The sequence below is a fragment of the Pseudopipra pipra genome, chromosome 10 (assembly GCF_036250125.1).
Source record: "Pseudopipra pipra isolate bDixPip1 chromosome 10, bDixPip1.hap1, whole genome shotgun sequence".
NCBI classification, from domain to species: domain Eukaryota; kingdom Metazoa; phylum Chordata; class Aves; order Passeriformes; family Pipridae; genus Pseudopipra; species Pseudopipra pipra.
In genome coordinates, this window is record NC_087558.1 from 982,812 (window position 1) to 999,372 (window position 16,561).

General features: G+C 47.9%; 1 protein-coding gene across 5 annotated transcripts in view; it reads right to left on the reverse strand.

Moving 5' to 3' along the window:
• Positions 1 to 16,561, reverse strand: part of PLCH1 (phospholipase C eta 1) — a 90,956-nt gene that overhangs the window by 24,089 nt on the left and 50,306 nt on the right. The window contains exons 14-25 of one of the 5 annotated variants that reach the window (XR_010432963.1): positions 14,025 to 14,119; positions 13,244 to 13,341; positions 12,588 to 12,767; positions 12,388 to 12,495; positions 11,987 to 12,111; positions 11,466 to 11,550; positions 10,786 to 10,932; positions 10,312 to 10,391; positions 8,138 to 8,498; positions 3,484 to 5,554; positions 868 to 949; positions 221 to 394 (exon numbers count right to left, since the gene is read on the reverse strand). Coding sequence is in view for 4 of the 5 variants with exons in the window: in XM_064665684.1 (XP_064521754.1) it covers positions 934 to 949; positions 3,484 to 5,554; positions 8,138 to 8,498; positions 8,950 to 9,009; positions 10,312 to 10,391; positions 10,786 to 10,932; positions 11,466 to 11,550; positions 11,987 to 12,111; positions 12,388 to 12,495; positions 12,588 to 12,767; positions 13,244 to 13,341; positions 14,025 to 14,119 (3,426 nt within the window). In the remaining variant the exon portion in view is untranslated. The other 4 variants (XM_064665684.1, XM_064665686.1, XM_064665685.1 and 1 more) reach the window with 4 other exon arrangements.

The following is a 16,561-nucleotide window of genomic DNA, read 5'->3' on the forward strand; positions in this document are numbered from 1 at the left end:
ATGATCCAGGCTGGGGAAAGGGGCATTCCCAGCTTTCCCAAACTCTCCCATTCCTACTGCTGCCCAGCACTACTCATGGAGCATCTCAGCCTGGGTGAGATCTGAGCCCACACTCATCCCTGCAGCACAACCCCAGGGGACACAGACAGCCCTGACTGGAGTGACACACAGCAGTGCACAACCCCCTCCCACAGCTCTGGGCTGGGGCACCAGCACTCACCAGGAACAGCACATCACCTGGGGGTACAGGAGGATCAGCAGGGGCTTCAGGTATCCCAGGACATCTTCATGGCAGGATCATCCCCACTGGAGCAGCTGGATTGGCAACAGGTAAACTTGTTTATATCCCTTCCATTCCAGGAAAGAAAATGAAGCTTGTTCATTAAACTAAAAACTGAGGAAACATGATATATTGATATCTATTGATACATATGATATAAGTGATAATGGCAATTAAATCCATTGGAATTGAAAATATAGCCTGGTACAGAATGCAGTAAATCTCTCTTAAAATAATGGGTTTACACCAAGAGACTTCACTGGAGAGTGACATCTGCCCATCTCCAATTCATCTTAACCTCCCCCTTAGCACACAGAAAAGTACAAGTTGACCAGATAAATGGTGTCTCTGACTTTCTGTTCCATCTTTTGCCCTTGCCCTACATTCCTACTATTTGTAAGTTCCAGATTCAGAGCAATACAGAGAGTTTTGAGCAAAGGATAAATTATTGTTTATACAGACTCTCATCTGGAAAAGAAACTGAAATGTTGAGGTTTCAAGCATCTTTGCCTGAACAGTTCCTAACTCTATGAAGACCTGAAGCACATATTTAACAGCAGGCACAGAACAGCCCCATGAACCTTCACCTGCCTATTCTGCCAGGGCAGCACGGACTCAGCTCCTCTGGGCCTCAGGTTCTTCCTTTCAGAGGATCAGTGCTCTCCATTTCTAGCAAATCAAGAGGGAGATGGTCAGATGATTATCGTGTAGAGACCCGGGGCACTTGCTTTAATAGAAAATACTAAATTTAATCCCTATCTATTATAGGTACAAAATAATACCATTGAGTTTTTAGTGCTTGATGTTTACAGCTAATCTTTGTTCTTTTCTAACTGTGGATAGAGAAGCAAGAGACAATGTCTCTGACTCAGGCTTGGACCCCTCTCCAGTTCAAACATTCCATACACCACGTTTGCTTCCAGCCTTCAGAACACCCCCTCCTCCCCCAGCTGCCCTATGCAGAGGGCTGCTCAGACAGGGATTTCTGTGCTCCTGTCCACCACACCTGGGATCTCCTGCATTCCTCAGGTGTTAAGACACATATTTAAGGCCCAAATTCATTACTAAACACATACTGAAATTCAAGTTCTGCAGACTGAAAACTTCTGTTGTATCACCACCTTTGCAGATACAAAAAGTGTCTTCCTCACCAGTTCTCCATGTCCAGGCCCCCAGAATGCCCTCAGGAGATCAGTGGCAGCTGACACCAGCACCCTCTGCCTTCTCACCTGTGAGGGGTCACCACAAGACCTTTGAACACCCTGAATCCTCAGACTCGAGTTCCTCCGGGCTCAGAGCTCCCACAGGGGGGAAGGTCTTGGCACATCCCAATGCTACACCACCAAAACAATCATGTGCAAACCAAATGGAGTCTGAATTTCAGTGAGACAGGGATAAAAAAAAAAAATCCAGCTAAGTCCAGTGAGGCAGGAAAAACCACTGAGCCTGACCTGCCTTTGGCTTGAGGCTGCACTACAGAAACCAGCCCTGTTTCATCAGCCAAATTCCACTGTCACACAAAGAACTGTCCCCATCTGGAGTAACTTCCGGAATTAAGGGGACACTGTAAGAGATTAAGTGATAAAACACCACCTCACTAATCTATTCTGACCTCCTGCAAGCACCATACAACGTTTCTAAATTAATTCCAATTAAAACTAGTAACAACCTTCAAGTTTTTTCATCTCCTGTGATGGAAATCTTATCCTTTGTTTATTTACAAGGCACTTCTCCAAGGCTTCAGTCACACCTTCCAAACTGCACCACAGGTACTGAGGGAGAAATGCAGGTTCAAAGCTTAAGGGCTTCATCAAGTATCTGGTTCTGTTCCTCCATGGAAAAATGCTTGTTATTTAAGAAGATCCACTGCTCTCTCCCAGGTGATAAAACAGCCTGTGTGAGACCCTGAATGGAACAGTCAGACCTGCTCAAATGAGGCTTCTGATCCAGAAAGGAGGTGAGAGCTCAGCTGTCAATCTCCAGCTAAGAACCGTCACGTGAAATAACTGAATTCTTCCCTTTCTGAAATCCTACTGCAAGTTCCTGCCCAGACAGATGTCTGCAGTCACTAACTACTGCTAGTTAAAGCATAAATCTTCTTGCTACAGCTTCAGAAAACATGTAAACAAGTGCTTAAAAATCTATTTTAATGACGTTTTCAAGAATAATAATACTCTGCGTTACAAAAGAAAGAGGTAAAAGGTACATCTTTTACATATCAGAAAAACTTACAGCAAAGGCAAAGAATATCTTCAAACCAAAATAAAGCTATGTTGTTCCCTACAGGGAAGCTTCAGGTGTCTGAGATTCCTTCACCTCATTCATTTTCAGCCTTCACAGAAAAAGGTGAGCAGTCGAAATAGTCCCTCTCCCACGTCAGCTTTAAACATCCCCCTGACCATCGACAATTTAGCAATAAAATTACAAATATACAGGAAATGGATCGGCTACTGCACCAAAGCTACACACACACCCAACAGCAAAAATACATAAAATACGCAGAAATTAAGTGTTTTCATTCATTAATGCAGAATTACTTCCACATTCCACTCTGTCCCAAAACCAGCATTCAACACGGTGAGCAAAGAGGAAGACAACTGTTGTCATACTCCACAGAGCAGGCAGAAGACAAATCTCCACAAGACTCACAGATTTGGACAAACCCTAGCTCTACAAATCATTTGCTGTGCAATCACAGTCCATACATGACAACATGTACAGCCAACAACAGCAGGCAGGAACGAGGGATGCTGATGAGGGGCCGAGCCCCAGCCCTGTACCCAGCCCAAGGCCATGCCCCGCTCCTGACACCACAGCGCTCCGCAGGATCTGCACAAAAGGCCAAAAGGGATCACCAGGAGTGTTTTCCAGCCAGGAGGACAGGACAGGAGGGACACAATGCCATTGCACTCACTGCAGTGTCAGGTGTCAGCATCACAGACACAGAATGCTACAAACACTCCCTGCATGCACAGCCCCCAGACCTCATCGCTCAGGGATCAAAGCAGCACATCCCTCAGGATGGAACGTGGTTCTATTTACATCAGCTCCGACAGGAAAGGGCACGTTAAATCGTGGCCCAATCACCAGCATGAAATTGCATCTCTAAATAATTTAAACCCTCCAAACAGTTTCTTGCTACAAATCCTTCATTTCAGTGAAGCAGTTTGTAAACTCTGAGGATGCACATGGCTCCAACCTACAGCCTGAGCAGGAAGTAGATCTCGGGCTGGTCCTCGGGGCTGGGCTCCACGGAGTCGTGCTGGTAGAACCGGTCTGTGCAGCCGAGGTGCAGGGCCGAGCACGAGCCCTCGGGGACGCCCCGGCCCTCCGCGGGTTCCCCGGGGAAGCTGCCGAGGTACCTGGCGATGTAGGAGCCCGTGGAGTGCCTGTTGGCCACGTGTGGGGACGCCGAGGGTCTGTTCCTCAGCACCACCCCGGCCACGGCACCCGTGCCGGGGGGTTTGTGCCTGCCGGCCTCCTGCCTCTCCCGGGCACGGCTGGCGATGTTCCGCACGCGGCTCTGGCTCCGCGAGGACAGTTTCCTGACCAGGGCCCGGGGGCAGTCGTGCTCCGGCTGCCCGGGGCAGTGCCGTGGCTCCTCCTGCTCCGGGCACAGCAGCTTGCGCAGCTGCTCCGTCAGGGCGTCGGCCGAGCGCGGCCGCAGGCCCCTCATGGCAGCCAGCTTCTTGTCCCGCATGCCCGAGGAGATGAAGCTCCTGCTGATGTACTGGTACTTACTCTCGAAGTTGCAGGAGATGTCCTCCGATGTCAGGTCTCCCAGGCTCTTGGACTTGCAGGGGCTGCTCTGCTGGATGGCCGGGTGAGGGGGGAAAGGCAGAGCGCTGGGGAGCAGCGGGGGGGCTGCCCTGAGCTGGGACCCCTCACACGTTACGCTGGGCTGCTCATGGGAGTGATGGGCACACGAACCCCTGGCATTTGCACACGTGGGAAAAGGGAGCTGGCTCCCTGCAGTCCTGAGGGTGCCCGAGCAGGCGTGGGCAGCAGCACAGAGCCCAGCAGTTGTGCTGGTCCCAGAGGTCCTCTCACCACCGTGCCCAGTGTCCTGCTTCTGCCTCAGTCTCAAAGGAGAAGCCAGCTGGCTCATGTCCTCCCTTTTGTACTCGCAGGCAGTTACCAGGAGATCCTGGGAGTCCCCATCGACTTCCACGAGGCTGCTGCTGTCCGAGTTCTCACCAGGGACAGGGTCAAACAGCGCCTCCTCGAAGATGAGGTTATTGGAAGCAAAAGAACCAGCAGACTCAGGGCCTTCCCAGCTCAGTCCAGATTTTGTTCCACAATTTCTTTCGGGATTTGCATTTAGCAAAGAAAGAGGTGAAGAACATGGAGAGCCAGGCAAGTTACTTTCTAGACTATTTAATTTTTTCATGGAAACTAATTGCCTGTGGGTCTTACATTCAGAAGCTGGAGTTGCCCCCTGGATAGTTGTGTACATGGAATACTCTGCGGTCTCTGTGCTGGAGAACGTGGTGGTATTCGGAGTGGAGAATAAAGGGGATTTGGTGGATTTTGTGGGAGGGAAGTTGTGCTTACAGGGGCTGCTTAGACCCACAGTAAAGCCCTGTGGGTGTGCAGCCACCACACCGAAGGTCTGGCTGCTGCTGCCGTGGCTTGAGACGGCGGTGAGGTGTGTTTGGTCCCCTGTGCCATCCACCTGCCCGATGAGAGCAGACACAGCGCTGTCCAGCTCGCTCTCAGTAGCCAGAGAAACCTCATCTATGAGGCGAGAAATGTCACTGTCCTGCAGGGCCAGGCTGGAGTGCAAGTCAGGGCTGTCAGAGCCAGAGGGAGAAGGAATGTCAGTCAAAGAAAGAGGTGCTGCAGTGCTTTTCTTGAGGTCGGATTTGTGATTCTCTGTATCTGCTTTTTGAAAAAAAGAAGCCCCCACCAGAGTGACTTTCCCCTCGTCAGATCCCTTTGTGTCATCTTCCTCTTTAGTGTCCACACAGTTTTTGTCTTGTGGTTTTCCTGTGCAAAGCTCAGAGTCCTGCATTGGTGGGACAGTTTCACCAGAAAGATTATTTTCCTGACAGTCCAAGAGGTGATTTGTTTCAGTTACACCACTTGCAAAAACTAAGTGTTCAGGTTGCTCCTGAGGAGGTGGTAGCAAACAGTCAGCTGCAGAATCCTTCTGGCCATTCTCCTTCTTGCACTGAGATCCCAAATTTGAAGTATTTGCCGTTTGCTCCGAACATGGAAAAACAGATTCTTTCAAGTTTGTTTCCTTCTCATTTGTATTGTCATCACTGTTGGCTAAATTAAAGAAGAAACATATTAGTTGCATACAAGACTCTGTTCTGTCTATCAACAACTCTTTTGTCCTCAGACAGACAAATGGAGCACGCAAAATTAGGTACAGTTGTGACAGAACTTAATCATGGAGTTGTGCAGGTTTAGTACAAATTATCTGAGTGATATGAACAAATGGAAAAATACAACTGCAGGCACTTCATTGAAACTTCCTGGAATGTCTATTACATCAGGCAGGTGATGTAATATTTGTTGTAAGTAATGTTAATGAGGTACCATAGCATGGCTTGCACGTGGCATTACCTTCAGCTGTGTTCCTAGTCAGATTTGTACTACAAAGAAGCGTGGCAATAAAGACAGAACAAAACAGCTCTGTTAAAACACACAACACTTGGAAACAAGATGCATGCTTCAAGCTGAGTAAAAAGCATCAAGTAGATGGACTCCAGGCATGTGGTTATTGCAAAGTGTTACAGTTTAAGGATTTCATTTTGATATTCCACCAGCATGCTGCATTCACAAGAGCAAGGGGTTGAATTCCTTAAAAAACACACATTAGATGTTTTCTCCACCAAATCCTCTTACTCGTCTTTATGTGCCAAATCTGAGCTCCATGACTCACTGCTTTGGAGATTTAATTAAGCAGGGACTATAGGAGTAAGCTTGGTTTAGTATATGCTGGGTTTAATGTTTGCTAGACATCGGGTACCCTTGGAAGCAGCAAGGGGAGAATCATCCACTGACAGTGACTGAGCCCCCTCAATGGAGTAGGAACTGCTTCTAGTGAACATGGCATTAAATGCCCATCTCCAAAATCTGAAAACTTCCCAAGCTCTCCAGTGCTCCCAGACTAGGATTGAAGAGATGCACATTTCTTTGATTTGTAGATTTACTTTTTCTACAAAGAATGTAGGAGAAAATGGATAGCACACTGTCTTCTTGGCACAATTTCAGTGGAGCAGTAGAGATATGCTCAGCCACAGCATTTTAGCAGGACAGGTCTCTGTGAGACAGCCTCTTCAACAGGGTTAAGGAGCAAGCCTTTTGCAGACTCTAAAGGACAGCATCCATCTCTCTCACAGTTAGAAGGGGCAGGATTCATCCCCTGTGACAGGTTTCTAGTGTTTCTTGTGTCTTTGTCTGGAGCTCCTTTAGGAAGAGATGCCTAAGAAATTATTGCATCTGTTGCAAGGAATGGCTGAGCTGTATCATCTTCACAGGCTTACCTAGAGGATCTTTCAATTTAAACCACAGCATTTCAGAGTTATCTGCCTGTACTAGAACATCCTTCTTCCTGCCTACAGTTTCTTCTCACGGTGGTAGAGAAAGCCCTGGGTCGACTTTGCTCACTGTTCCTCCTGAGGAGCTTCTTTTACAAGTGCTGTGCAGATTAGCTGCTCCTTCAAAGCCACTAATGTGGGGCCAGCAGCACAAAGGTGGCTGAGCACCACGTCCTGTCAGGGCCAGGTAGTTATATTGCAGTGGCTCCTGCAGTTCCTGGAAGTGGCTGCTCTGGAGCTGAAATGATTTGGACAGAGCAGCATTTCTGTCACCCCCTGGCCAAGAGAGGCTCTCAGGGTGCTCTCTGCCTCTCACCAGGGCAGAGAGACAGTGGTGCTGGCTGTGCTGCTCCACCTATCCCCTGGGACTATCCCTCAAAGCTGGGGCCAGCCCAAATCTGAGGATCTGGGGACAGCCTCTGGAAGTGCACACGCTCTTCCCAAATAAACCAAAACCAGCCCCAAAAAGCAGCACTGACACCCCAGACGAGGGACCAGCTCAGGGTGGAGACAGCAGGTCTAATGAATCAAAGCCATTGTACTCAAAGCTCCCTAGACTGTTTAAGTTTTCCAGCAAATCAATTATTAGGCAGGTCCAACACACTAACTTTGCTGCAGTCATGGGAATAACTGGATTTCAAAACCAGGGTCTATCCTGGATTTCAAACCAGACTATTACTGCTGAACACACTGAGAAAACTGTGTGTTTTACAGCTATTTTCAGAGTGAAATTGTATTGTGTATCAATTACATAAGACCCAGATTTTATCCTAACACATGCTTGCCATATAAATTGATCAGTCAGTGACCTAGGGTAAGAGCCAAATATCAAGCCTGTTGGATACAAAGTTTGACCTACTTTTACCCCTTTTACATCTGTTTGAAAGTCTTTAGGGACACTATCACCAAAAACATATGTTGCATGCAGCTCTTCCTCCTGAAAAACAGGGAGAGGAACCCCCCCCCCCGCCAGCAGCTCTGTCTCCACAAGTAAATGGAGAGCAGGAAACCAGGAACTGATAAAGTGCAATGGAAGGTTGGTTCTTAAATTACACAGAAATTTGGCAAGTGTCCATATAAGAGCACTTCCAGGAATTACTGTAATTCATCTGCCCAGTTTGCAGAGCAGACAGCTTTCCAGGGTGCCACTTATTTAAGGAGCTGATAAAATCCTACCAACTTCAGCCCACGTAACTCTGTGCAGTAACTCTGGTTTGAGCTGAATAAAACTACTCGCACAGAGGCTAATCTTTTCAACGGGCTATTTCAACTCACTATATCAGAAGTACTTTTGGAAGCATCTTACCAGAGGTGTTTTCCTTCCCCGTGGCATCCTGGGCAGCGTCCTCAGGCGGGCAGGGCAGTCCCACCAGCAGGTACTTGTCCACGGGCATGGAAGCAGGACGCGCCTGCAGACTCCGCTTCGGGCGCCGAACGACCCCTTCCTTGTCCTTCAGGTCTGTGGGTTCAGATGCGCTGTCCTTCATCTCAGCAGCCTCCAGGAAGCCCATCTTGCTCTTCTTCCTGCCCTTGGCGGGCGCGCTGGCCGTGCGCCGCAGCAGCCGCTCGCCCAGGGACCTCTTGCGCACGTAGTTCCCGCCGGCCTCGGCACAGCCCTGCTTGGGGTTCTTGTTGAACAGCCCCCGCAGCCCTATCAGCTGCTTGCTCTGAAAGGACAAGGAGAGCCACGGTTTGGGCCGAGCTTAGACTCAGTTAGAATGAGTACGAGGGAAAGAGCTGCTTCCAGAGCATTTGTGAACGATGGAGACAAAGATCAGAACTCAGCAAAGCAAAAATCCACACCAAGCCACTCACAACCACTCTGAGCGAGGAGCTCTCAGCTCAGGTCTCCACGGATTCATGCATGTGTTTCTCCTCATTAGGATGGCAGCCTGCCACAGTCAGAGCAGAGGTTTGCTCCAAGGCTGTGAGAAGTGTCTGCAGTGACAGGCTGCACACTAACGGGGAGTTTTCTAGGCATGGCCTTCGCCAAAGCAATACTCAGATGTCTCAGAGCCTGGATGGAGAATGATGCAAGTTTGGCAGCTGCAGATCATGCGACTGGGAAGCACTGGAAAGCTGTGCCCAAAGTGCAAAGGACATGCTCGTGAGCTCTACCTTGGTGGCTCCTAGAAAGTGCAATATTGTGTAACTGGGGTTGAGGATTAAAGGGCTCCACTGAAAGGCAAAAAAAATGCAAATCCATTTGGCTCATGTTCTCAAGACTGCTACACAAGCAAATAAGGTTAATACACAGCAAAGCATTTAAAAAACTATTTATTAGTCTAATGTAAGTGTCTTCCAGAAACTTGGCCAGATCTCCTCACTCACATGGATGCAAACATGCATTCAGCCTACCAGAAACAATAATACCATTGCCCATCACCCAGGCAAACATTAGATGAGCAGACTAAGTTATAGAGATCAAATCCCAGTGGGTCTCCCCCCTCCTTCTCTTGCCTTCCCTCTGCAGCTGCTCTCTACTGGTTTTATTGAACATATTTCTCCTTTGAAGAGCACATCAGCCAAGAGCAGCAGCCAAACACTCCTGCAAACCATCAGCAGAGCTGGCTGTGGTTTCACAGATGCCCCCAGATGTGCACACATCTGGGTATACACTGCAGATGTATCCAAGCTGTGAGCCCGTTCACTGCTCTAATGGGATCAGGGAGGATAAAGGTATGGATTTCAGTGAGGATCTGGAATACACCAAATCTCAGCCCTGGGTCTTTCTCTATGGTTTTTTTTTTAATCTCTGTTCCTCTGAGCTTTCCTTGGGTGCTGCACAACATGTTTGTCATGACATTCTTTGCATCCTCTCTCAGAAGGGACAAAGACTGAGGGCCAATCTCTGCAACATACACCCTTCATAAAGGTCAGGTTTTTGGTTGTGCTTTTTTTCCTGTTTATCTTTGCTTCCTAAATCACTGGAAAAGTGCTGTTTTACTTCAGCACCCTGCTGAACATAGCCATAGTTCCTTTGTGCTGTTTATCTCCAATGACTGCCTGTAAACAGCTCAGAAAGGTAGCAGAAGCAAAATGCAGGCAAAAAGCACAGTGCTTTTACTTTCATTTTAAAAATGGTTCAAAATTAGCAGAAAAGCAAAATGTATGCACTGAAACCTAAAATTAAATTAGGTTAATTTAAATTAATTAAATTAGCTGCTAAAAATAGCTTGTCAAAGACCATGTTCTGGTGCAATTACAGTTCTCAAGATTTACTTCTAAAACAAAATCAGTTCAACACACTGAAGAAATGTGCTTCCTGTATGCAGACATGCTAATTAGTAGGTGCTGACAGCAAGAACATCTAAGTATGTGAGCACTAAGAGTAGAGCAATGGTATGTTGTGGGTTCCCTGATGATCTCCTGCAAGGATCCCCCACCACTCTGAGCCTCATCCTTCTGCCTCCTGAGCACTCCAACACAGATCCTGTGATGTTCTGTGCTGTATTTAAAACCATTTCCAGCTATACCTACCTTTCCATAGGTCTCATTAATGATTATATGAACAAATATGGATGCTTCTGTCAGTCCTTCTAAATACACGTGGCGATAGCCTGGTGAAACAGAAACAGAAATGTTTGCACACAAATAACCCCAAAGAACCAACAGTTTGCATTCTGTGCATACCTGGCAGTGACTGTCTGTAGAAGGGATATATGTACCATAAGCCACCTTCAGTAAACTCCTTATGTTCTCACAGGCTTCTCCAAAACCCCAGTACAAATTGCATCAAAGTTATAAAAGACACCAGTAGTAATTTCCAAAAGCACAGATGACCAAACTCCTTCACGTGTTGGTGAATAACCCACCCTAAGATAACAGGAGAGTTGTCCAAGAATTCACAGAGATACGAGCATATATCACCTCATGCTGGTAACCCCATCTTTAGGTCCAAGCTGTTTGTTCCTCAGCTGGATTCCCAGCTCAGGGAGAAGCAGTGGGACTCACCAGGCACGAGGCTGCTGAAGGCCACAGTTCTCTGCCCCACAAAGTCCCTCCCGATGGGATCGTGGTCCCAGACGAGGAATCGCACCAAGGCTATTTCGGGCATGTGGATGGTAAAGGTGAGAGTTTCCTCCCACACAGGATTGAACCCTGTGAAACAAACAGCACACAGAGTTTGGGAAACCAGTCCAGAGCAAGTGCTGTCCTCAATTTTCACGATGAATAGCAAGAGGAAAGAAGCTGCAACACGAATTACTCTTTGCTCATCTAGATCTGGGCACTCTTGATCTCCATCATGTCAGTCATTAAATGTGAGATTTGTCTCTTGGACTGCTTTAAAAACAAAATGGTTCTGCCTGAGCAACTGGCAGGGATACCACAGCAAGATGTTGTCCTGCAGAACTGAGATGTATAGATAGATATTTGAACTTCTGCATAGAGGAGATTTAAGAACAATCCAGGAGAAAGACAATGAGGTGAACAGCCCTTCCCTCCAGCTCTAGCTTGGCTTCTCCCCACACCAGAAATTCTATCTATAAAGCAGAATTTATTTGTTAAAACATAATCATTTGATTTCCCCAGATAAGAAGCTTTGTCATTTAGAAAGTAATGACAGACTCTGTATCGTTTATAATTACTTTGTGTTTTACTCTAAGAAGAAGAAATCACTTAGATTATCTTACCATTGTCGTCCACCACCCTGGTCTGATCTTTACAGCAGTCAACAGGTAACCCAATGATTTCCACCTCAACAAAGGGATCTATTATCTATTTGTTAAAAACAAAATATTTTAAAAGCAAGCCAATGATACAGGCGAAGGTCAACTTTTAACAAATTCATGCAAAGAGTTGATTTAAATTCATATGAGAATTCAAAACCCTTCGATTGACACGAATTTTCTGGCAGCACTATCATGGGAAATGGTTTCATGAAGTCCAAGCTGATGTATGGTTTGTAGCCTCCAGAGCTATGGCCATCTATGACTGATTTGCAGACCAGTAAAGTCACCCTTAATACAAAACAAACTGGTTCTTAAGCAACATGTGTAGAATACAGACTGGGGGAAAATGTAGTATCTAGTGACCAAAAGCTTGACAATATCTGAAATTTACAGGTGTATTTAAATAAGGAGAAAGTTTTTGGGCCATGTGCTGCCCTGTCACTGCAGGAGCTCTCGTGGAGCTGTCAGGATCAGTCTCTCACCTCTCCTCGGTCCCCTAACATCGAGTCAGGAGGCTTGGGGAGCTGCTGTCCACTGATGATTTTCAGAATAAGCTGCTTTTTAGGACTGGCAGGAAGTGGATCAGCAGAGTAGGGGTTGAATGTGCCTAAAAGATGGGAAGAATGAGAAGGGTAAGGAAAGAGATCCACAGAATAAGTATCACCCCAAGATGCACATACAGAGCCAGAGTTCAGTCAGAAGTAACAAACAGAGTATGGGGCAGCTGCCATTAATTTTGAAACTCTCTTCTATGAATGCATGGAAACATGAAAGATTCTATTTTTGGTTTTACTTTCCTTTCTTATGCCTTCCAAACATCACTGTGAAGACACTCTGTGAAAGGCCTGACAGTTACAGTAATAAATATATGGCAGGACATTACCTTTGCACATCTGCTGAGGTTTGAGGACATAACCACAGTTGCCATTTACCCTGAATTTTGCTTCATTTAACTGCATCACACGTCCCTCAGACTGGTAGTTCAGGGCCACTGAAGGAGAAAAGTCAGGTGTCATTGATCAGGGTGATATTCCTCAGCACATGCACAAGAAATGGGAAGCAAGGTTTTCCTGGCACACGTACCCAGCTGGCACCCAACGTTCCAGTAAGGGACGGGGTTGAAGTTGCTGGAGTCGATCCTGTAGGCTGAGGGATAGACCCTGCTCAGCTGCTTCTGGTTGTAAAGCATGAACTGCTCAGCCTTCTGCTGCACGGCCTGGTGGGCTCTGGTCTCACTGAACGACAGCACGTTCCCTGTGGACCCTGTGTCATGGTCAGACAACAAACAGGTGACACAGCAATCCCACGTGGGGCTGAGCACAGACCTCACTACACTGGTGTTAATCCAGGGAAACGTGAGGTTTACTCCAGTTACAAGGATAGATTGTCCTGTCCTGTCCAAATCATGCACCTTGTGTAACTGAAGGGCACCAGCTTCCCCTTCCAGGAGGGTCTTATGTTCTACCCTCAAGTTTTCACACTTGAAAGCCAAACCAAGCAAGAGCTTCAGCTGATTGCTGGGGCCTTTTCTCCTGCAGAACTCCAGACATGATCACTCTGGAGAATCTACAGAGAAATCTACTGCTGGCAGTGTGACCAAAGGATTCACTGCTGGGGAAGGAGTGCCCAGCTGGGCTCTGGTTCTGCTCTAGTCCCTGTGACCCACTAACAGCAGCACTCAGCCCTTTCCCTCTCCCAGGTGACCAAGGCCTGTGCAGGCCCCGTGCCAGCCCCTGTACCATCATCCACGATGTCCTGGGCAGCCACAGAGTTGGTGTAAACCACGAGGTCGGACAGAGCCCGGCACAGCTTCACCGTCTTCCTCCGGCGGGCCAGTCTGAGGGGAGCACGTACAGGAAAACAGCAGATTTCAGTATTTAAGGCATATTTCAATCCCCCTTTCTGTTCTCTTCAATCTCCCTTTCTGTTCTTTTCATCAGTAAGGAAACAACCAAGTGTGAGCAGGGAGCTGTGTGCAGCAAACCTCCTCAGAGAGGCCTCTGGGGTGATGTTCCCCTGCACCTCCACAGTCTCACTACACAGACAAAATTTTCATTTAAAACATCATGAAATAGCTGCACCATGGCTCTCCCAGACAAAACCAAGGAGCATTTCCGTGACAGCAAATGCATTCTCAGCAGCACTGTTCTGACTGCTTTTCCTTTACACTCTCCCATGCAGTGCAGTTGCCCAGGCTGGGATGCACCCAATTGAACCTGCACCGTTTGCTCTGAGCACTGTTCACAGCAGGCAAAATGGGGCTTGGCACCTTTCCATCAGCACAGTGTTGCAGCCACACTTCACTTTAAGGGTAATTGCTGTTTGCAATCTGTCACAACCAATGCAATCAAAACATCAGGTACAGCAAACACTCCCCCAGCTGTGTCATACATGACACATGTGTCATACGTGTGCTCTCGGGCACAGACTTCCCCGAGGCAATTCCATGGAATTGTGGATGGCAGCGAACAAGCCTCTGGCTTCACCTGAGCTGCACAACTGTGGGGATTCCCAGCTCACCTGTGGGGGTGCCCTGGTTCCCTCCCAGGAGGGTTCTGCTGGCTCTCGTCCTCATCTGATGCACTGGGGTGTTTGGCTGCTGCCTTGGCAGCTTTCTGTGGGAGAGAGTCAAGCAGGGCTGGGTCAGTCCCTGGGGTGGCTCCAGAAATCCTCATTGCTGTGGTTGAGCTCAGGGAGGTGGGGGAGCTGCAGGGCTGCAGCTCAGGACCAGTGTCCTGCCCGGACACCGAGTGACCCAGGGGCTCTGACAGCAGAAGCCCTGCTGCTACTCCAAGGGTTCCATGAAGGAAAGCCAGCACAGAGCACCCGTGCCCTGATCTCCCTCCCTCCCACAGCCAGGATCCAGCCCTGCAGCCGTGGAGCAGGTTTAGCTGCTGGTGAGCAGAGCCAGGCCTAAGGAAATTATTTGTGCCAGTGCTCAGCCTGTCCCAGCCCACTGTGTGCTCTGCAGCTCCCTCCCCACTCCCTCCTGGCACCAGCACAAGGGTGCTCCCCTGCTCCAGGACCCTGGGCACTGCTCCTGCTGCAATCCTAATGGACGGGGTAGAATTTTCAAACATCATCTTTCCGCTCCCTTTTCAGCCACATACAAACACCGAAGTTATTCTGTATTGTTACAGTTGTGCAGTAAAGAAAACAGCTTTGATAAAAAGATTAAAACCTAAAAATTACCATTTTTTTCATAAGCACCTAGGATTTAATAGTTTCCAATTTCAACAATGTTATAGTTCTGGTAACAGTAACCACAGCTTCTTGTGAGAGTAATTTAATTCCCTTTTCATCATGAGGTAATTAACAATATAACTGAGAGTTCCTTATCCTTTTACTCATATGGCTCACTGAGCACAGATTTCTTTCCTCCTGTTGTGACACCCCAATACTGAATATAATTTAGTTTGCTGTGTTTAGTGCTGACATAAAGTTGATTATATTGGAAATCATTTGCATGGTTCAGTTTTGGAATCCGAAGGCCTGCACTGAGGGTGTTCCCTGCAGTTAACTTTCACAAATTTCCAGCTTTAGTGTCTTTGTCCCTCCACTGGCAATTTAAAGAGTTTATCCACTCGGCACAAGAGCTGCCTGAAAACACGACATGTCAATATTGCTGGGTGGATAATTCCGTATCTGCAAAAATATCAATAGGAACCTGTCTTCCCCTTCAGCTGGAAAGGCACTGGAGGTCCTTGTTGCCTCAGTCTACAGTACAATCACTACTTTAAAAAAAAAATCTATATCTATCCTTATTCTTTCAGCAGAGATGAAATGAATGGGCTTTCCACCATGCTGTATCCATTAGGATAACTAGCTGAAGTAATTAAATTATTGACATACTTTCCAGCCCTCAGCATAACCAGCAGATTTCAGTGGCTGACTTTTGCCTGTGACATCCCATTCCACACACTTGTCTGGCCAGCAGGGAGCACAGGGGGTGATGTGAAGTGTCCACTATCAGGCACAACAGGTACTTCCAGACCTCCACACCCCTGAGTAACGTGCACTGAGCCAAAGGTGCTGAAGGGCATCTGGGCACCTTAAACTGATGGGAGCTTGGAGCTGCAGGGTAAATATGAGCCCTGAGACTGCCTGCTTAGGGATTTTTGGATGGCTCCTAGCTGCCTTCAGGGCAGATAGACTGGTGGCTGATTAAGTTCTATGAAACATCTCTTAGTTGCTGTTTTTCCTAAACCACTGCTCAGATTCTCAGTCCCAGAGCATGTTCCCTGCTTGGTGCAGCTCTCACCATGGATGGCAGGGACCAGGAACACCAGCATCTGGCAAGCTGGGGGCAGAGGGGGCTGCAGACCTGCCACATGCCCCTCTGCTCATTTACTGACTTTCTATCTGCTGACTGACTCCAGGAGGAAGGAAGCTTTCGGCTGGATCGGCTCACATTGAGGATATAAATCCAGGCCTTGAGGCACTGTGGGAGCGTGGGAATAGGGGAGGTGGATGACAGGACATGGGAATGGGAGGACACATGGGAGCACTGTCCCTTTTGATGGCTGCTCTGCCCAGCTGTAAAATGAGACCTCCCACTCATCTGGACTCCACCAGCCCTTGCCCCAGCGAAGGGCAGCGGAGCAGGGAGTGTGAGCTGGCAGCTCCACAAACACAAATGGGATAAGCAAAACCAGGAGGAGATCAGCAAAGACACGTTTGTGCAGAGCAGGAGCCCAGAGGCAGCACTTGGTCACAGCAGCCCCCTGAGCAGGCACAGACAGTCCCAGCACATCCTGGGTGGCACTGCCCAGGGTGGGACGGGCAAAGCTGGGCCCTGAGTGAGCCAGGCATTGTCAGCTGTGTGGAAAACAAGAATATGCCAAGACATTTGTCTGTGTTGCTCTTCTGCTGCTCCAAGTTCAATCAGAAAATCAGCAACTCCACCTCACTAGTAAAGATGATCTCTTAGTCACACGAGATTCTTTTTATTCCTTTTAAAGGTTCTCCATCCTGCTGGCAGTTCATATTCCCCTGAACAGCGGTGAAGACCCCAAGTGTAATCACACAGGCTTCCCTTACTGCCCCCAGACCCACCC